The sequence below is a fragment of the Staurois parvus genome, unplaced genomic scaffold (genome assembly GCF_062004578.1).
Source record: "Staurois parvus isolate SC_StPar_1 unplaced genomic scaffold, SC_StPar_1.0 ptg000224l, whole genome shotgun sequence".
Lineage (NCBI taxonomy): Eukaryota > Metazoa > Chordata > Amphibia > Anura > Ranidae > Staurois > Staurois parvus.
Genome location: NW_028318020.1, coordinates 1277268 through 1300140, shown reverse-complemented (window position 1 = coordinate 1300140; position 22873 = coordinate 1277268). Strand labels below are relative to the sequence as shown.

The 22873-nt window shown below is 45.0% G+C and overlaps 1 protein-coding gene and 1 pseudogene across 1 annotated transcript; both read left to right on the top strand.

The window, feature by feature from the left end:
- Window positions 1-3271: 3271 nt before the first annotated feature.
- The window catches only part of LOC149460620 (uncharacterized), a 67989-nt pseudogene continuing 48387 nt past the window's right edge, over window positions 3272-22873 (top strand).
- Window positions 4951-14455, top strand: LOC149460621 (uncharacterized). Its single transcript, XM_089679447.1, has 4 exons — window positions 4951-5091; window positions 13569-13796; window positions 13876-14073; window positions 14181-14455. The coding sequence occupies exons 1-4, from the start codon at window positions 4951-4953 to the stop codon at window positions 14331-14333; spliced, it is 720 nt and encodes a 239-aa protein (XP_089535573.1). The 3' UTR covers window positions 14334-14455.

The following is a 22873-nucleotide window of genomic DNA, read 5'->3' as shown; positions in this document are numbered from 1 at the left end:
TTCTTCTTTTCATTCTTCTTCTTCTTCTTTTCATTCTTCTTTTCATTCTTCTTCTTTTCATTCTTCTTTTCATTCTTCTTCTTCTTCTTCTTTTCATTCTTCTTTTCATTCTTCTTCTTCTTTTCATTCTTCTTCCTCTTCTTCTTCTTTTCATTCTTCTTCTTCTTCTTTTCATTCTTCTTCTTCTTCTTCTTTTCATTCTTCTTCTTCTTCTTTTCATTCTTCTTCTTCTTCTTTTCATTCTTCTTCTTCTTCTTCTTCTTTTCATTCTTCTTCTTCTTTTCATTCTTATTCTTCTTCTTTTCATTCTTCTTTTCATTCTTCTGCTTCTTCTTCTTCTTTTCATTCTTCTTCTTCTTTTCATTCTTCTTCTTCTTCTTCTTTTCATTCTTCTTCTTCTTCTTCTTTTCATTCTTCTTCTTCTTCTTTTCATTCTTCTTCTTCTTTTCATTCTTCTTCTTCTTCTTCTTTTCATTCTTCTTCTTCTTCTTCTTTTCATTCTTCTTCTTCTTCTTTTCATTCTTCTTCTTCTTCTTCTTTTCATTCTTCTTCTTCTTCTTCTTCTTTTCATTCTTCTGTTCATTCTTCTTCTTTTCATTCTTCTGTTCATTCTTCTTCTTCTTCTTCTTCTTTTCATTCTTCTTTTCATTCTTCTTCTTCTTCTTCTTTTCATTCTTCTGTTCATTCTTCTTCTTTTCATTCTTCTTCTTCTTCTTTTCATTCATCTTCTTCTTCTTCTTCTTTTCATTCTTCTTCTTCTTCTTCTTTTCATTCTTCTTCTTCTTTTCATTCTTCTTCTTCTTTTCATTCTTCTTTTCATTCTTCTTCTTCTTCTTCTTTTCATTCTTCTTCTTCTTCTTCTTTTCATTCTTCTTCTTTTCATTCTTCTTCTTCTTCTTCTTCTTCTTCTTTTCATTCTTCTTCTTCTTCTTTTCATTCTTCTTCTTCTTTTCATTCTTCTTCTTCTTCTTCTTCTTTTCATTCTTCTTCTTCTTCTTCTTCTTTTCATTCTTCTTCTTCTTCTTCGTCGTGCCCCGTGACTGCCCAAATGAGTGAAGTGTGCGGTGATTCTAAGATCGACGGCACTCATCTGCATGTCATACTGACTGACAGTATTATTTCTCTTCCCCAGCAGACTCCAAGGGCATTTAAATTAAAGGTACAGTGTTCTGCACTAATATAAAGGCTCTCTGAAGCCTAGAAACCCTTTTAATAAGTTAAATTTGCGGCGAATAAATTTGCATCAAATCGAATTTCTCCCACAAATTCGGCGAATCAGCCGAATCGAATTTTTGAATAATTCGCTCATCTCTAGTTCTGACATTTGGGGGATATCTGTACCGTCCTGACATTTGGGGGATATCTGTACCGTCCTGACATTTGGGGGATATCTGTACTGTCCTGACATTTGGGGGATATCTGTACCATTCTGACATTTGGGGGATATCTGTACTGTTCTGACATTTGGGGGATATCTGTCCTGTCCTGACATTTGGGGGATATCTGTACTGTCCTGACAATCTTAGACCTCTAGAAATTAGTTTGGCCGTCAGTACTTCAGGATCAATCAATTTTCAGATATCTCCCATAGTTTGTGAACTCTATAACTTCCCTTCAGACTAAATCATAAATCCTAATTTGGGTTATTTTCACCAAAGACATGTAGCAGAATACATCTCGGCCTAAATTTATGAAGAACAATTATTTATTTGCAAACTTTTATAACAGAAACAAAGAAAAACGTGGGTTTTTTTTTCCAAAATTTTTGTTCTTCTTTTGGGAAGAAAATTAAGCCATCCATTGTATACAACTGTCATGTGACCTGCACTATATACTTAATGTTGTACATTACATACTCCTGACCCCTGGACTATATACTCTATGTTGTATATTACATACTCCTGACCCCTACACTATATACTCTGTTGTACATTACATACTCCTGACCCCTGCACTATATACTCTATGTTGTATATTACATACTCCTGACCCCTACACTATATACTCTGTTGTACATTCCATACTCTTGACCCCTGCGCTATATACTCTGTTGTACATTTCATACTCCAGACCCCTGCGCTATATACTCTGTTGTACATTACATAATCCTGACCCCTGAAGTATATACTCTATGTTGTACATTACATACTCCTGACCCCTGCACTATATACTCTATGTTGTACATTACATACTCCTGACCCCTGCACTATATACTCTGTTGTACATTCCATACTCCTGACCCCTGCACTATATACTCTATGTTGTACATTACATACTCCTGACCCCTACACTATATACTCTATGTTGTACATTACATACTCCTGACCCCTGCACTATATACTCTGTTGTATATTACATACTCCTAACCCCTACACTATATACTCTGTTGTACATTACATACTCCTGACCCCTGCACTATATACTCTATGTTGTACATTCAATAGTCCTGACTTCTGCTCTCCCCCCTCCCCCCACTGCTATATATACACATAATATGGATTCTCTTTTGTTCCCCCCATTTCCTCCCAGCTGGACATTTTATATCGGATGATGTGATTGGAGCACAGACTTTTACATGGTGATAATAATGTGATAACATCCTCCAACTTTGGACCCTTAAACAGAAAGTGATAATGAGGGAGGAGTCAATACCCCAATGATGGTGGTCTTCAGGATCAGTCCAGTCTTCATCTTGGTTGTTCTCCCCCCATCCTCACTCTCTGACCTCTGGTGGGGCTCAGCCCCGCTGTTCTTCATGACTAAATCATGGACTAAATAAGGAAGTGCAGTACTTCTTGTGTTGGGAAGATGGCGATGAGTGATAGAGGGGGTGGGGACCCTCGTCCTATAATCCCCTCATCACTGTCCCTCCTATAAAAGACAGTTCTGGTTGTTTCCTCACTCTCTGACTAAGCTCCATGAATAAAGAAATGACCTGGTAGGAGGTCAGAGGAGCCATTTCCTAGTTCCCTTGAGGGTGGAATTGTAAGCTCCTCAGAGACCAAGCTGCCTGATGTGGGCGGATGCCTGGTTTGGGGGAACCAATCAGCTCCTGTCTAGTAATCCTCTTTGTCTTTGTATTTTAGTCCATGGCCGGGAGATGAGGAAAACCTCCGAGGATTGTCTCACTTTGTCTCCAGACTGGAAAGTAGAAGATGAGGACATCACACAGTATAGTCCAGGAGAAAACCCGGCTCCCTCCAATGTCCATCCAGCACCACCCAGTGTAGATGGACCATCGGATTCCTCGTATCCTGAGGAACCTCAGACTATGTGGGACCGGGCCGGCCTTCCAACAGGGAAGAGGTTCTCCTGTACTGAGTGCGGGAAGGGATTCTGTTCTAAATCCGGTCTTAATGTGCATAAAAGATCTCACACGGGGGAGAAGCCATATTCCTGTCCTGAATGTGGGAAATGTTTTTCAGAGAAGTCCAGTCTGCACAAACATCAGAGATCTCACACAGGGGAGAAGCCGTATTCCTGTCCCGAGTGTGGGAAATGTTTTTCACTGAAGCGCATTCTTTACATCCATCAGAGATCTCACACGGGGGAGAAACCGTATTCTTGTCCTGAGTGCGGGAAATGTTTTTCAGAGAAGTCCCATCTTTACAGACATCAGAGATCTCACACGGGGGAAAAGCCGTATTCCTGTCCTGAGTGTGGGAAATGTTATTCATTGAAGTCCAGTCTGCACACACATCAGAGATTTCACACGGGGGAAAAGCCATATTCCTGTCCTGAGTGCGGGAAATGTTTTTCACAGAAGTCCCATCTTTATAGTCATAAGAGATGTCACACAGGAGAGAAGCCGTATTTCTGTCCTGAGTGCGGGAAATGTTTTTCAGATAAGTCCAGTCTTTCCAAACATCAGAGATCTCACACGGGGGACAAGCCGTATTCCTGTCCTGAGTGCGGGAAATGTTTTTTAGATAAGTCCCATCTTTACACACATCAGAGATCTCACACAGGGGAGAAGCCGTATTCCTGCCCTGAGTGTGGGAAATGTTTTTCAGTGAAGTCCAGTCTTTACAGACATCAGAGATCTCACACAGGGCAAAAGCCGTATTCCTGTCCTGAGTGAGGGAAATGTTCCTCACTGAAGTCCTATGTTTCTGTACATCAGGGGTCCCACACAACCATGGAGGTGTATTAGTGCCTTGAGTGCGGGAAATGTCTTCTAGATGAATGTTGCTGGACATCCCAGCTCTCATGTGGGGAAGAAGCACCCCCTGATATACACCTCAGATATACTCCATGGCTGATCTGCATCATGGAAGAAACAGTTCATAAGGAGATCAAAGGTCCCCAAAGACATGGCTGAAGTGTGGGACCAGGTTGGCCATTGATGGCAGGAGAAGAATAAAAATGGAGTCCTGCCCTGTGATTGGCTGAGTACATTTGTGGTGGGAGATTTCACAAACACTTGGAGGTCTATTATTGATACTTTGTGGACAAATGTTCCAAGCACTCATTAGGCCCACAGTTGGAGGTGAGGACAATACTTGCATGGTGGGGGATCACTGAAGAAGTGGGTGGTAATAAAATGTCCCAATTCTAGAAGAGTGACTGATGGTGTACACATGGAAGTAATGGAATTGTGTGTATACCGGGAATGAAGGAGTGATTGGTGAATGCACATATTGGGACTTTCCCGTGTCTTTCTCCATACATGTTTCTTCTTGTATGTTTCCCGTGATACAAATGTCTGTGTATATGATCGGCACATGATGGTCTGTCTATGACCAACGTTTTATTGATCTGATCATTTCCATGGTGATTGTAGACACATTGTGATTGGTTGATGGGGGATGGAAAGCACAGAGAGCAGGAAGTAGAGCGCCATCCTTTCTCCCTTTCACTATTCCTAGTTCAGATTTGTAGCAGAAATCCCCAACATGTAGCAATACACGGACAATTGATATCAGACAATGAGGCAGAGGAAGGCCAATCATGAAGCTGGGGGTGGTGCAGCATAGACTGGAACAGGGTCCTCCAGGAGTGCAGCTCACACTGCGGGCAGAACTCCTCCTACTGGGACATTCAGGCTTCACACAGCTACAGCTGCACTCCCGGGACTGCCACGCCTGGACTGTATATGGGGCGGGTGTGGAGGGATGAGGAGCAGGGATTGGCTATACATGTCTCTATTTATCCCTCTATAATCCCACATGGTAGAGATCGGGATTCCTTTTTATTTCCTTTCTAGCTCCCTTCTTTTCTTTCCGCCCTCCCTTCTCCCCCTCCCCTCTTCTCCCTTCCTCTCCCCCCTCCCCCCTTCCTTCCAACCCATCCCTCCCTTCTTCCCCCTTCTTAAGCCCTCTTCTGTATTCCTATTCCTTTGTCTTTCTTTTATGTCCCTTTTGTACATTTGTAGGATGTATAGTGGAGATGTATAGATGTTGATGTGATCCCGGTCTCCTCACTGCAACACACATTGGAGGACAGAACCCAGCAATGCTCTATGTACATCATCTGCAATGTCTATCCAGTCATTAATGTCATCTGTTCTCTCTGTTTGTAACACCCAAATGACTTGATGTTTTCTTTTTTTTTATTGACATAAAACCCAATAAATATTTCTTTAAAAAAAAAAACAAGTTCACAATGATGGTAAAAATTATTGTAGGCCCAAAATATCTATCACACTAGTAAAGAATACAATTCCAGTATCTATCCCGCCATTTGTAGACGCTGCAACTTTCACAGAAAACGATTCATTTACACGGATTGGGATTTTATTTTTAGCAAAGACACGGAGCAGAATACATTCTGGACGAAATTTATGACGAAATTTTAATATTTTTTTTGCTGGACATGATTAACCCCTTGCCCTCCAAAGTATTTACCCCCTTCCTGACCACGCCTCTTTTTGATATTCGGTGCTGCACTAATTCCACTGATAATTGCGCGGTCATGCAATGCTGCACCCACATCCTTTTTTCACACAAATAGAGCTTTCTTTTGGTGGTATTTGATCACCTGTGCGCTTTTTATTTTTCGCGCTATAAACAAAAAAATACTTAAAATTTTGAAGAAAAACAAAATTGTTTACTTTCAGCTATAAAAAATATATAGTAAACTCAAAGTTAGTCATAAATTTAGCCCAAAATGTATTCTCCATGTTTTTAGTGAAAAATCCCAGTAAGTGTATATTGATTGCTTTGTGTGATAGTTATAGCGTCTACAAACTATGGTATAAATACTGCAATTTACACCATTTTTTGCTATACAGCACTGCGCTAGTTTAATGGACAATTGCGCGGTCATGCAATACGGTACATAAATGAAATTTACGTCCTTTTGAGCTTTCTTTCCGTGGTATTTGATCACCTGTGCAATATTTATTTTTGGTGCTATAAACAAAAAAAATTTTGAAAAAAAAAGTTTTGAAAAAAATAAAATTTTCTCATTTCTGTCATAAAAATATTAAAAAATACTAAAATATTCTGCTACATGTCTTTGGTTAAAAATAATCCCAATAAGTGTATATTGATTGCTTTGTGTGATAGTTATATCGTCTACAAACTATGGGAGAGATAATGGAATTTACACAGCTTTTACTTTCTGACTGCCCATCACATTTCTTGAGGTGATAAAATACCAGGATAGTACAAACACCCCCAAATGACCCCTTTTCAGAAAGTAGACACCCTAAGCTATCTGCTGAGAGGCATATTGAGTCCATGGAAGATTTTTTTTATTTCCACAAGTTTCTGGAAAATTACAAAAACGTTTTTTACACAAAGTTGTCATTTAAATTATATGTTTCTCACACAAGCCATGGGTATATATAGAATTACACCCCAAAATACATTCTGCTACTTCTACCAAGTATGGAGGTACCACATGTGTGAGACTTTTTGGGAGCCTAGCCACATACAGGAGCCTGAAATCCAATGACCACTTTGAAAGCCTGAAGGTGCGTAACTTCCTCATTACACTTCCTCACTACCTATCACAGTTTCGGAGGCTCTGACATGCCAGGATAGCACCAAACCCCCCCCAAATGACCCCTTTCTGGAAAGTAGACACCCCAAGGAATTTAAAAAGAGGCATGGGGAGTATTTTGCAGATCTCATTTTTTCTCAAAAGGTTTTGAAATATAAAAAAAAATAGAAACATTTCTTTTGTTTTTTTTCTTCAATCTTCAAAAACTTATGGTAGCAAATGAGATCTACACTACCGGACGCTTCTCGGGGCTGCAGTTCCTCTGAGCTCCACAAGGTGGGGATCTCACTTCTACCCAGACAGGAAGTCTCTATGGAAGACAGATAAGAAGTGATGTCAGGTACAGACAGGAAGTGCTGTCAGGTACAGACAGGAAGTGATGTCAGGTACAGGCAGGAAGTGACCTGAAATAAAGACAAAGTTCCGTGTGGCACAAAGAAAAAGAGACATCGGTGGAAGTAGCAGCAGAGGAGGTAATAAGATGGTATTTACTATTTACACCCAGTAACCCCTTATCATGTCCATCCTCTTCCTCCATAGTCATGTCCATCCTCTTCCTCCATAGCCATGTCTGTCCTCTTCCTCCATAGCCATGTCCATCCTCTTCTTCCATAGTCATGTCCATCCTCTTCCTCCATAGTCACGTCCGTCCTCTTCCTCCATAGTCATGTCCGTCCTCTTCCTCCATAGTCACTGTGATGTCTTTTATCTCCAGCAGATGATGATACACACATATATAGTGTGGGAACCCAGATTAACCCCTTCAGGGGGAGGAGTTGATGATAATATATTTGCTCCCAAAGCCGGCCTACATGGTTCAGTTTTATCGTTCAGCCAGCGGGATGAGAGAAAAAAATATTATTATTATTATACAGGATTTATGGCGCCAACAGTTTGCTCAGCACTTTACAATATAACGGGAGACAATACAGCAACAATACAGTTCAATACAAGAGGGATAGGAGGGCCCTGATCCTGGGAGCTTACAATCTAGGAGGGAGGGGCTAGTGCTACAAAAGGTAGTAACTGTGGGGGATGGACTGGTAGGAGGAGTAGAAGATTCCAGTATTAGCTGAGGGCAGGATAGGCTTCCCTGAAACGATAGATTTTTAGACATCACCTAAAAGTGAGCAGAGTAGGCGATAGTCTGATAAATTGGGGTAGAGAGTTCCAGAGGATGGGAGAAGTCCTGGAGATGAGCATGGGAAGAGGAGACAAGGGAGCTAGAGAGCAGAAGGTCTGCTCTCTAGCAGGAGAGGAGAGCGAGGAGAGGAGAGTACGGTTTGGGTGATATTTAGAGACAAGATTGGTGATGTAATTTGGGGCGGAGTTATAAATGGCTTTATATGTTATTGTTAATGTTTTGCATTTTATCCATTGGGCAACTGGAAGCCAGTGGATTCAATGGCAGAGAGGGGTGGAGGACACTGAATGGAGGCCAGTGGAAGGATTTGCAGAGAGGGATGGAGGACACTGAGTGGAGGCCAGTGGAGGGATTGGCAGAGAGGGGTGGAGGACACTGAGTGGAGGCCAGTGGAGGGATTGGCAGAGAGGGATTGAGAACACTGAGTGGAGGTCAGAGGAGGGATTGGCAGAGAGGGATGGAGAACACTGAATGGAGGTCACTGGAGGGATTGGCAGAGAGGGCTGGAGAACACTGAGTGGAGGCCAGTGGAGGGATTGTCAGAGAGGGGTGGAGGACACTGAATGGAGGCCACTGGAGGGATTGGCAGAGAGGGCTGGAGAACATTGAGTGGAGGCCAGTGGAGGGATTGGCAGAGAGGGGTGGAGGACACTGAATGGAGGCCAGTGGAGGTATTGGCAGAGAGGGGTGGAGGACACTGAATGGAGGCCAGTGGAGGGATTGGCAGAGAGGGGTGGCAGATACAGAACGGTTAGTAAGGTGGATGAGTCTGGCAGCAGCATTCATAATAGACTGAAGAGGGGATAGCCTGCGATGAGGTCGGCCAATGAGGAGGGAGTTACAATAGTCAAGGTGAGATATAACAAGGGAGTGAATAAGTTGCTTAGTGGTTTCCGAGGTTAGGAACGGGCGTATCTTGGAGATGTTGGGGAGGTGAAATCTACAAGATTTGGACAGTGATTGGATCTGGGCTGAAAGGACACATGGGAGTCTAGGATTACACCTAGTACCCTGGCATGAGGGGAGGGACTGATGATTGTGTTATTGATCTTGATGGAGAAGTCAGGGGAGGGGGCACGGGCTGGGGGAATACTAAGAGCACAGTTTTGGAAAGATTGAGTTTGTGGAAGTGGAGTGACATCCATGCTGATATGTCACTTAGTAGGTTAGTAATGCGAGATGAGACTGAAGGGGTGAGGTGAGGAGGAGACTGAAGGGGTGAGGTGAGGAGGAGACTGAAGGGGTGAGGTGAGGAGGAGACTGAAGGGGTGAGGTGAGGAGGAGACTGAAGGGGCGAGGTGAGGAGGAGACTGAAGGGGTGAGGTGAGGAGGAGACTGAAGGGGCGAGGTAAGGGGTAGAAAGATAGATTTGTGTGTCATCAGCACAGAGATGGTACTTAAAGCCATGGGAGTTTATCAAGTGACCAAGGGAGGAGGTGTAGATGGAGAAGAGAAGGGGTCTAAGGACAGAGCCTTGAGGGACCTCTACAGAAATAGGAAGTGAGGGAGAGGTGGCAGCATTATAGGTAATGCTGATGAAGCGCTGTGATAGGTAGGAGGAGAACCAGGAGAGAGCAGAGTCTCGGAGGCCAAGAGAGTGGAGTTTTTTGAGGAGGAGGGGATGGTAAACAGTATCAAAAGCCGCAGAGAGGTTAAGTAGTAAGAGTACGGAGTAGTCGCCATTGGTTGGGATGAGTACGGAGTAGTGGCCATTGGTTGGGATGAGTACGGAGTAGTGGCCATTGGTTGGGATGAGAACGGAGTAGTGGTCATTGGTTGGGAATAGTACGGAGTAATGGCCATTGGTTGGGATGAGTACGGAGTAGTGGTCATTGGTTGGGATGAGTACGGAGTAGTGACCATTGGTTGGGATGAGTACGGAGTAGTGGCCATTGGTTGGGATGAGTACGGAGTAGTGGCCATCGGTTGGGATGAGAATGCAGTAGTGGTCATTGGTTGGGATAAGTATGGAGTAGTGACCATTGGTTGGGATGAGTACGGAGTAGTAGCCATTGGTTGGGATGAGTACGGAGTAGTGGCCATTGGTTGGGATTAGTATGGAGTAGTGGCCATTGGTTGGGGTGAGTCCGGAGTAGAGGCCATTGGTTGGGATGAGTACGGAGTAGTGGCCATTGGTTTGGATGAGTACGGAGTAGTGGCCATTGGTTTTAGCAGTTAGTAGATCATTAGTGAGGTTTAGTAGGGCAGTTTCAGTGGAGTGTAGTGAGTGAAAGCCAGACTGTAAAGGGTGAAGAAGGTTGTTGTCGGTGAGGTGGGAGCTCAGGTGATTGTAGACTAAGCGTTCTAGGAGTTTAGAGGTAAATGGCAGCAGGGAGATGGGTCTTAAGTTGTTCAGGTTGGTGGGGTCCAGTGAGGGCTTTTTAAGTATGGGAGTGATGTGTGCATGCTTTAGAGGGGAGGGGAAGGCACCATTAGAGAGGGAAAGATTGAAGATGTGAGTGAGGGAGCATAGGATGGAAGAAGAGGGTGACCGTAGTAGTTGTGAGGGGACAGGATCCAGGGGGCAGGTAGTGAGACGGGCTTCTGAGAAAACATTAGTGACCTCTTCGGTAGTAGAAGGTCAGAAGAGGAAAGTGTTGAGGAAGGTTTAGTATAAGGTATGCTAAGTGGGATGGATGTCTGTGCAGTGGCGACGCCCCTACGAATTGCATCAATCTTGTTTTTGAAATGATTTGCAATCTCATGAGCAGTGAGTGACGTACTGGGTGGAGGTGGAAAAAGTAGAGAGTTAAAAGTAGAGAAGAGACGACAAGGACTGGATGACAAGGTATTAATAAGAGTGACAAAGTCGTCTTGTTTGGCAGCATGGAGGGAGGAATTGTATGTGAAGAAAGCAGATTTATATCGGGTGAATGCTTGCTGGGATTTGGTTTTACGCCACAATCGCTCCAGCGCACGACTATGTCTCCTAAGATTTCTGGTGTCATCAGTCTGCCCGCGGATGTAATGGTTGGGGCCTGATGCTTTGTGTTGTTAGAGGAGCAAGTGAGTCTAATGTGGATGAAAGTGAACTGTTGTAGACAGCAGTGGCCAGGTCAGGGCAGGACAGGGGAGAGATTCTGTCATAGAGTTGGTCAGTTGCAGAGTGGAAAGGAGCCGGGTTCAAGTTGTGAAGGTTTCTGCAGGTAATTGTTTGCTGCTTGGAGGGATAGGTGTTTGAAGACGAGGAGACTGTGAAGGTGATGAGATTGTGATCAGAGAGAGGAAAGGGGGTGTTTGTGAGGTTGTAGGGAGTGCAAAGACGGGAGAAAACAAGGTCCAATGTATTCCCATCAGAGTGAGCGGAGGACCGTGTCCACTGCATTAAGGAAAAAGATGAGGTTATGTTGAAGAGTTGGGATGTAGCCGGGTTGTCGACATTAATGGGGATGTTAAAATCTCTGATGATAATAGTGGGTAGTTCAGAGGAGAGAAAGTAGGGTAGCCAGGAGGAGAAATCATCAAGAAAGTGGGACACGGGTCCAGGAGGCCGATAGATCACTGCAATCCTCAGAGAAATGGGAGAAAACAGCCGGATGCAGTGAGTCTGGAAAGAAGAGAAGGATAGAGAGGGAGGGTTAGGGAGGAATTGAAAGGTGCTGAGTGGGGATAGAAGCAAACCAACCCCACCACCTTTCCGACCACTGGGTCTGGGTGAGTGGACAAAAAGGTCATGGAAGGAAATAGAAGCGATCCCCCCATCCACACATTGGAGGTGGATGGGGGAATCCTCCCCGCTGCACTCTTGTATTCTGACAATGGGGGGTTCCTCCACTCTCAGAATACACAGATCAGCACTGAAGCTATTGGCTGCAGCCGCTGGGGGAGTGGCTTTTATCCGGCAGTGGCCACACATGGATGGAAATGTGAGCGATCCCTGCTGAACCAGCTGAATTTCCATGGATCTATGGTCACCTTCAGTGACTTCCTCCCCTCCCCCTCATCTCCTTCATGATGGAAGTCATGCTGAGATCATCTCCCATTGGCTGAGCAATATTCTCGTCTGTTGCTTGCCCTGACCTTTCTCCTGATTCCTGGATCTCCTCCTCATCTCTCCTCCATATCCTCTTACACAGCTTTTCTCCACACCTGCAGTGACCCTGGGGGGAGGAAACTTGGCACCAGCACGCCACCAAATCCATCCCCACCATTAGGGGCTCTGGAGACAATTGTCTGCTATTTACACTCCGTTCCTCCGCATGTCACCTGATCACATGACAGCTTACTTCCACTGATTCCGGACAGATTTCTGGATGGTAAAGGTCAAAGGTCACTCTTCAGTTTAGGAGAGGTAGGACGCACCCAGGAACAATGATTTGGTTTGTACGGGAGCCTCATATAGAGGACCCCTCAAATCTCCCCATCCAAATGTCCCTCCATCCAGAGTCTATATGTCCTATGACATCACACTGACCTCACAGCTCCTCCCCCAATGTCCCTCCATCCAGAGTCAGAGAATCCTATGACATCGCACTGACCTCACAGCTCCTCCTCCCAATGTCCCTCCAACCAGAGTCAGAGAATCCTATGACATCACACTGACCTCACAGCTTCTCCTCCCAATGTTCCTCCATCTGGCTTTTTTTTCTGATGCTCTTAGGATGTGGGGCCCCTTGGTATCCTCACATGTAAAGTGGGACTGTTGGTCCTGTGTTGTATGTAATGACATCAGAATGCTGCAACAAGCCTATACCCTGCGTAGTGTGGGGGTCCTATGGGGGGGAATTATACCTCAGCCTGAAGTGGGGCTTTAATAAAATGGAGACCTGAATGGAGAGGTGAGGAGGATTCTGGGAATATCATTTGATGTGACTATTTGTGTTCAGATGTAGAGTTTTCCTCCTGTGAAGTCTGGAGATCATATGACATCACATTGCCTCCACCTCCCTCCCTGATAGAAGAGAGAAAGAAGAAGAAGATTCTAGAAGTCACCAGAGAGATCACTGAGCTGCTGACAGGAGAGGTGAGCGGTGCCGGGAATTCTGGGACATTCTCCAGTAACAGACAAGGGATGTGTCTGGATGGTGACTGTATCATTGTGTGTGTCAGGTTCCTATAAGGTGTCAGGGTGTCACTGTCTATTTCTCCATGGAGGAGTGGGAGTATTTAGAAGGACACAAGGATCTCTACAAGGACGTCATGATGGACAATCAGCCGCCCCTCACATCACCGGGTAAGAGGAGACTTTATTGTAAAGGAGAGAGCAGTACGGAGGATCCACCTAGATCCCCCATCATCTGATAAACACATAGAAACAATGGATTCAGTCAGTGTGTGTGTTTCCTACAGATGGATCCAGTCATGGGAACCCACCAGAGAGATGTCCCCGTCCTCTGTATTCCCAGGATTCCACACAGGAAGGTCACACCATCCCTCACCATCATCAGGTAGATGAGGAACAATCACTGATAGTATCATTAGGATCTGTACATTATCTGCATTGTTACCATTGATGTCATTTTTATTATATATTCAGAGTGGAAACCTGAGAGATCCTAAAGTTGAGGTTAAAGAAGAGATAAAAGAGGAGGAGGATGAGGATGGGGGGATGGAGGTGTCAGAGCTTCTAAGAGAACACAAAGATCTGTACCAGGACACCATGGTGGAGTCATCCAGCTACAGGAACCCACCAGAGAGATGTCCCCGTCCTCTGTATTCCCGGGATTCCACACAGGAAGGTCACACCATCCCTCACCATCATCAGGTAGATGATGACAATTATTGGTAGTTGTGATTTATACACAGCATGTTTGTTACAATGAATGTTTTATTATATCTTTCAGAGTGGAATCCTCGGGGATGTTAATATTGATGTTAAAGAAGAGTATAAAGAGGAGGATGAGGAGTATGGAGTGATGGAGGAGTTTTCAGAAGGACACAAGGATATGATGGAGCCACCTAATACCAGGAACCCACCAGAGAGATGTCCCCGTCCTCTGGATTCCCCACAGGAATGTCACACCATCCCTCATCATTACAAGGTTGGTGGGATGGATCATCTAGAACATGGATTCATAGAGACAATGTGTGGATATTTATGTGACCTTATATTTTACAGATGATATTCTCTCTCATTTCCTTGATTTAGAGTGGAGATCCAATCGATATAGAATTTGAGGTGAAAGCAGAAGAAGAAGAGGCGTATGTGAGGGATGATCAGCAGTCTATGGAGGAGGATGGAATAACGGGGACATTTATAGAGGAGGACACTCCTACAGAGATCAGCACAGGTGGGTCATGAACACTAAATCCATTCCTCCACCCATACTGCTCACTGATTGGTCCAGAGTAGGGCGGGGACTGGGTGATATCAGCCTGTAATCCCCTGGTCACTTTCCTGAGCTGTGTTCCCCGTCCTGTATTCCTGGATTTCTCTCGGATAATCTTCCTTCTCTGTGCTGCAGACACAATTTATGTCTCTAGACTGGATTTATGGAGGTTCTGGGGTTCAGCTGGCAGCAAAATGTGGATTTTTACTCTAAGCATTGCATAATGTAGGCACCCAGGACATGTGACTGGGGTCTCCTGCCTTGTGCCTGACTCCTCCAGGGGACCTTCTCTGTTATCTGCTGGCTGTGCCGGGTGGAGGGATATGTCTGTAGTGTCTCAGACCCAAGTCACTGAGTGCAGTCTCAGGAGATGGGAGGCAGCGGTGTGGGACCTACATAGTTACATAGTTAGTCTGGCTGAAAAAAGACATTCCATCTAGTTGTACCATTAAAAATAAAAGTTATAATCCGACACCCACAGCTGATCCACCAGAAGGCAAAAACCCAGCAAAGCACGATCCAATCTGCTCCTGCAGGGGAAAAAATTCCTTCCTGACCCCCCGAGAGGCAATCGGATATTCCCTGGATCAACTTTCCCTATAAATGTTATATCCAGTTATATTCTGTGTATCCAAGAAACAATCCAGGACTTTCCTACAGCAATCCCCCCTTATGTATTATACATGGAGATCATATCCCCCCTTATGTATTATACATGGTGATCATATCCCCCCTTATGTATTATACATGGAGATCATATCCCCCTTATGTATTATACAAGGAGATCATATCCCCCTTATGTATTATACATGGAGATCATATCCCCCCTATGTATTATACATGGAGATCATATCCCCCCTATGTATTATACATGGAGATCATATCCCCCCTTATGTATTATACATGGAGATCATATCCCCCTTATGTATTATACATGGAGATCATATCCCCCCTTATGTATTATACATGGAGATCATATCCCCCCTTATGTATTATACATGGAGATCATATCCCCCCTTATGTATTATACATGGAGATCATATCCCCCTTATGTATTATACATGGAGATCATATCCCCCCTTATGTATTATACATGGAGATCATATCCCCCCTTATGTATTATACATGGAGATCATATCCCCCCTTATGTATTATACATGGAGATCATATCCCCCTTATGTATTATACATGGAGATCATATCCCCCTTATGTATTATACATGGAGATCATATCCCCCCTTATGTATTATACATGGAGATCATATCCCCCCTTATGTATTATACATGGAGATCATATCCCCCTTTATGTATTATACATGGAGATCATATCCCCCCTTATGTATTATACATGGAGATCATATCCCCCCCTTATGTATTATACATGGAGATCATATCCCCCTTATGTATTATACATGGAGATCATATCCCCCCTTATGTATTATACATGGAGATCATATCCCCCCTTATGTATTATACATGGAGATCATATCCCCCCTTATGTATTATACATGGAGATCATATCCCCCCCTTATGTATTATACATGGAGATCATATCCCCCTTATGTATTATACATGGAGATCATATCCCCCCTTATGTATTCTACATGGAGATCATATCCCCCTTATGTATTATACATGGAGATCATATCCCCCCTTATGTATTATACATGGAGATCATATCCCCCTTTATGTATTATACATGGAGATCATATCCCCCCTTATGTATTATACATGGAGATCATATCCCCCCCTTATGTATTATACATGGAGATCATATCCCCCCCTTATGTATTATACATGGAGATCATATCCCCCCTTATGTATTATACATGGAGATCATATCCCCCCTTATGTATTATACATGGAGATCATATCCCCCCTTATGTATTATACATGGTGATCATATCCCCCCTTATGTATTATGCATGGAGATCATATCCCCCCTTATGTATTATGCATGGAGATCATATCCCCCCTTATGTATTATACATGGAGATCATATCCCCCCTTATGTATTATACATGGTGATCATATCCCCCCTTATGTATTATACATGGAGATCATATCCCCCCTTATGTATTATACATGGTGATCATATCCCCCCTTATGTATTATGCATGGAAATCATATCCCCCCTTATGTATTATGCATGGAGATCATATCCCCCCCTTATGTATTATACATGGAGATCATACCCCCCCTTATGTATTATACATGGAGATCATATCCCCCCCTTATGTATTATACATGGAGATCATATCCCCCCCTTATGTATTATACATGGTGATCATATCCCCCCGTTAATCTCCTCTTCTCAGTAGAGAATACATTCAGTTCCTCTAATCTTTCCTCATAGCTGATCTCCTCCATGCCTCGTATCAGTTTGGTTGCCCTTCTCTGTTCTTCCTCCAGTTCCCCAATGTTCTTTTTGTGAATTGGAGGCCAAAACTGAACTGCATATTCCAGATGAGGTCTTACTAATGATTTGTATAGGGGGGGGATATTTCTCTGGAGTCTATACCTCTCCTAATACAAGAGAGGATTTTTCTCGCTTTAGAACCCGCAGCTTTTCATTGCTGCCATTATTAAGCTTGTGATCTACTAGAACCCCCAGATCCTTCACCATTGACCCCCCAAATCCTTCTCCAACATTTACCCCCCCTACCCCTCCAGATCCTTCTCCTCAATTGCCCCCAGATTCTTCTCCACCATTGATCCCCCCCAGATTTTTCTCCTTTGACCCCCCCTGATCCTTCTCTACCATTGATCCCCCCCAGATCCTTCTCTACCATTGACCCCCCCAGTTACTTCTCTACCATTGATCCCCCCCAGATCCTTCTCTACCATTGACCCCCCCAGATCCTTCTCTACCATTGACCCCACCAGATCTGTATACACCATTGACTCCCCAAATCATTTTCCACCCTTTACCCCCCCCCCCCGATCCTTCTCTACCATTGCCCCCCTGATACTTCTCCAACATTTCCTTCCAGATTTTTCACCACCATTGACCCCCCAGTTGTACCCCCCTAGTATGTATGATGCATGTGTATTCTTAGCCCCCCCCAAGTACAGAGCCTTACATTTATCACCATTAGCCCTCATTGGCCCCATAGCCCCCCAATTACACAGAGCATTGAGGTCGGCTTGTAAGTTGGAGACATCCTGTAAGGACGTTATTCCCCGGCACAGCTTGGTGTCATCTGCAAAGACTGGAATGGGATTTATAATCTCACACCCCATATTGTTTATATATATATTAATAAGTAAGGGTCCCAACACTGAACCCTGGGGTACCCCACTAATAACACTGAACCCTGGGGTACCCCACTAATAACACTGAGCCTTGGGGTACCCCACTAATAACACTGAACCTTGGGGTACCCTACTATCGACACTGAACCTTGGGGTACACCGCTAATAACACTAAACCTTGGGGTACACCACTAATTACACTGAACCTTGGGATACCCCACTAATAACACTGAACCTTGGGGTACACCACTAATAACACTGAACCTTGGGATACCCCACTAATAACACTGAACCTTGGGGTACACCACTAATAACACTGAACCTTGGGATACCCCACTAATAACACTGAGTCTTGAGGTCCCCCACTAATAACACTGAACCTTGGGGTCCCCCACTAATAACACTGAACCTTGGGGTACCCCACTAATAACACTGAACCTTGGGGTACACCACTAATAACACTGAACCTTGGGGTACACCACTAATAACACTGAACCTTGGGATACCCCACTAATAACACTGAGTCTTGAGGTCCCCCACTAATAACACTGAACCTTGGGGTCCCCCACTAATAACACTGAACTTTGGGGTCCCCCACTAATAACACTGAACCTTGGGGTACACCACTAATAACACTGAACCTTGGGGTACCCCATTAATAACACTGAACCTTGGGGTACCCCTCTAACCCCTTCCATACCAGGCACTTTTACCCCCTTCCTGCCCAGGCCAATTTTCAGGTTTCAGCGCTATCACACTTTGAATGACAATTGCGCGGTCATACAACATTGTACCCAAACTAAAATTTTATCTTTTTCTTCACACAACTAGAGCTTTCTTTTGGTGGTATTTAATCACCGCTGGGGTTTTTATTTTTTGCTAAATTAACAAAAAAAGACCAAAAATTCTGGGGAAAAAAAGTGTTTTTCTTTGTTTCTGTTATAAACATTTGCAAATAAATAATTGTTCTTCATAAATTTAGGCCGAGATGTATTCTGCTACATGTCTTTGGTGAAAATAACCCAAATTAGTATTTATGATTTAGTCTGTAGGAAAGTTATAGAGTTCACAAACTCTGGGAGATATCTGAATATTGATTAATCCTGAAGTACTGACAGCCAATCTCATTTCTTCAGATCCAAGAATGTGAGAACAGTACAGATATCCCCCAAATGTCAGGACGGTACAGATATCCCCCAAATGTCAGGACAGTACAGATATCCCCCAAATGTCAGAACGGTACAGATATCCCCCAAATGTCAGAACGGTACAGATATCCCCCAAATGTCAGGACGGTACAGATATCCCCCAAATGTCAGGACGGTACAGATATCCCCCAAATGTCAGGACGGTACAGATATCCCCCAAATGTCAGGACGGTACAGATATCCCCCAAATGTCAGGACGGTACAGATATCCCCCTATGTCAGGACAGATATCCCCCCGAATGTCAGAACAGTACAGATATCCCCCCAAATGTCAGAACAGTACAGATATCCCCCAAATGTCAGGACAGATATCCCCCCGAATGTCAGAACAGTACAGATATCCCCCCAAATGTCAGAACAGTACAGATATCCCCCCAAATGTCAGGACAGAGGAGGACACTGAATGGAGGCCAGTGGAGGGATTGGCAGAGAGGGGTGGAGGACACTGAATGGAGGCCAGTAGAGGGATTGGAAGAGAGGAGTGGAGGACACTGAATGGAGGCCAGTGGAGGGATTGGCAGAGAGTTAGTAAGGTGGATGAGTCTGGCAGAAGCATTCATGATAGACTGAAGAGGGGATAGCCTGCGATGAGGTCGGCCAATGAGGAGGGAGTTACAATAGTCAAGGCGAGATATAACAAGGGAGGGAATAAGTTGCTTAGTGGTTTCCGAGGTTAGGAATGAGCTTTGGGGTACCCCACTAATAACACTGAACCTTGGGGTACCCCAGTAATAATATTGAACCTCAGGGTACCCCACTAACACTGAACCTTGGAGTCCCCCTTCTAACCTTGGAGTACCCTGTAACAATCGCGGCGTCAGACCCCAGCCCTTCTCATCAAACTTGTGACCGAAGGACTGGCCAATCTAAATCCGCGCTGTCACGTGCATAACAATGCCACGCCCAGCTGCTCCCTGCACAAAGATTTTCCAGCTAATGGACCACAATCTGTGTACCTGCAGCCTAAAGAGTGATTGTTACTGGGTTAGGTTAATTACACAATTAACCCTTCACACTGCCACCACCTCCTTTTGTACAGAGAAAGAGGAAACTCGGCAATATCAGTTATAACACTATGATGATTGGATAATCGTCTATATACCACGGTCACTGCAGACAGAGATATATAGAGGTTTATATATATATAAATACAGAGAGCAATAACACAGCAAAGAGATAACAGAAAGAAGTTTAGGGAGGTAGAGTACTTGCCAAAAGTCCTGGGTTACGCAGATTTAAGGTCCTGAGCCAAAAGGGTGCCTTATCTCCCAAAGTTAGTTCCGATGTTAAAAGGGAGGATTCTTCAACTTCAACCCGACCTACTCAACTTAATTTTGTGCTCCAAGCATAACATCCTTTCTAGGAACTCAGCAGGGTGTCTCCTTGAAGCAGAGAACCAATCGCCTCATTTGGGGAGGGTGTTGCAGGCGGAGACCCAAGCTAGAACCAAAATCCCTCCCAATTAATATCATGATCAATAATTTACCCTCGGTGCATGTAGCAGCCTAGCCACTAGTAGATTAATATGCAGAATGATCTGCTGAACGTTTAGATATGAAATATGACATACCTGCTTGGGACGGTTAAGGAGATATCGTTTTCTGCTCTCCTGTAGATTCCAACTAGGGGGTGCAAGGTATCAGACAACTTGTATTGAAGTGACCGATCTGAATATATTCCTGGTTTTCATGTAAGTCTTTCATATCTCCAGATATAAAATTATATGGAAAAGGGGATTTATAAATGTGAGTCCGTTTTATAGCTAGCTGGAAAGTCTTTGAAGCTCAGTGAAGGACTGGTTTATGGTTTTACAATATCTCAGATTGAGAAGCTAACAGACATCCAGGCACCAGCTAGGATGGGATTTATAACCCTGGAACTCTCCCACTGTGCCTGTGATCTCTGGCATCATACACACCACATTCCTGAGAGGGGGGGGGGAATTGGAGGGAAGCTGACTTGGGAATAGAAATGATACAAGATGGAGGATCCTAAGCAAGATGGATGACCGCGTCCATCTCTGTATGCTCATTTGCTACATACCCCACTAACAACACTGAACCTTGGGATACCCCACTAACAACACTGAACCTTGGGGTACCCCACTAACACTGAACCTTGGGGTACACCACTAATAACACTGATCCTTGGGGTACCCCACTAATAACACTGAACCTTGGTGTACCCCACTAATAACATTGAACCTTGGGGTACACCACTGACACCCCTAGACCATTCAGTGTATGAATCATTAACCACTACTCTCTGAATACGATCTTTTAGCCAGTTTTCTATCCATTTACATTCTGATTTTTCCAGCCCATAGACTTTACCTTACACATTAGCCGTGTGTGGGGAACTGTGTCCAAGTATACCACGTCCACCGCCACCCCTCTGTCCGAGTATACCACGTCCACCACCACCCCTCTGTCCAAGTGTACCACGTCCACCGCCACCCCTCTGTCCAAGTGAACCACGTCCACCGCCACCCCTCTGTCCAAGTGTACCACGTCCACCGCCACCCCTCTGTCCAAGTATACCACGTCCACCGCCACCCCTCTGTCCACGTATACCACGTCCACCGCCACCCCTCTGTCCAAGTATACCACGTCCACCGCCATCCTTCTGTCCAAGTACACCACGTCCACCGCCACCCCTCTGTCCAAGTATACCACGTCCCCCGCCACCCCTCTGTCCAAGTATACCACGTCCCCCGCCACCCCTCTGTCCAAGTATACCACGTCCACCGCCACCCCTCTGTCCAAGTATACCACGTCCACCGCCACCCCTCTGTCCAAGTATACCACATCCACCGCTACCCCTCTGTCCAAGTATACCACGTCCACCGCCACCCCTCTGTCCAAGCATACCATGTCCACACCCACCCCTCTGTCCAAGTATACCACGTCCACCGCCACCCCTCTGTCCAAGTACACCACATCCACTGCTACCCCTCTGTCCAAGCATACCATGTCCACACCCACCCCTCTGTCCAAGTATACCACGTCCACCACCACCCCTCTGTCCAAGTACACCACATCCACCGCTACCCCTCTGTCCAAGCATACCATGTCCACACCCACCCCTCTGTCCAAGTATACCACGTCCACAGTGGTAAACATACAAAGCTTTATTGAACTATGGAAGGCATTCAATCAGGGCAGTTCAAGGCACTCCGCAACATGCGGCTTGTAGAGACACTCATGGTAAGAAGGCTAACGGGGACTCAGTGGGACCTTGGCTGTGGTGTCTGACCTCAGCACAGCCCTCAGCACAGCTCTCTAGGGACAACATCAGTCTCACAGGGACTCAGCAGGACTTTGGCTGTGGGGCTTGATTTGGGTAGCGATGGCTCAAGAACTCAGGGGGACAGTCCAGGTAGCTATAATCCAGGCACGCAATGGGGCAGTTCAAGCAAGGGTAGTCTGAGCACACAATAGGGGCAGTTCATGACAAGGGCGGTCTGAGCACACAATAGGGGCAGTTCATGACAAGGGCGGTCTGAGCACACAATAGGGGCAGTTCATGACAAGGGCGGTCTGAGCACACAATAGGGGCAGTTCATGACAAGGGTAGTCTGAGCACACAATAGGGGCAGTTCATGACAAGGGTGGTCTGAGCACACAATAGGGGCAGTTCATGACAAGGGTAGTCTGAGCACACAATAGGGGCAGTTCATGACAAGGGCGGTCTGAGCACACAATAGGGGCAGTTCATGACAAGGGCGGTCTGAGCACACAATAGGGGCGGTTCATGACAAGGGCGGTCTGACCACACAATAGGGGCAGTTCATGACAAGGGTGGTCTGGGCACACAATAGGGGCAGTTCATGACAAGGGTGGTCTGAGCACACAATAGGGGCAGTTCATGACAAGGGCGGTCTGAGCACACAATAGGGGCAGATCATGACAAGGGCAGTCTGAGCACACAATAGGGTCAGTTCATGGCAAGGGGGTTCTGAGCATACAATAGGGGCAGTTCATGACAAGGGTAGTCTGAGCACACAATAGGGGCAGATCATGACAAGGGTGGTCTGAGCACACAATAGGG

Coding starts and splice junctions, on each gene's coding strand:
- LOC149460621 (XM_089679447.1), top strand. CDS start 4,951: ATGAAGCTGGGGGTGGTGCAGCATAGACTGGAACAGGGTCCTCCAGGA. Junction 5,092..13,568: donor GGGACTGCCACGCCTGGACT/GTATATGGGGCG, acceptor TTATATATTCAG/AGTGGAAACCTGAGAGATCC. Junction 13,797..13,875: donor CCATCCCTCACCATCATCAG/GTAGATGATGAC, acceptor TATATCTTTCAG/AGTGGAATCCTCGGGGATGT.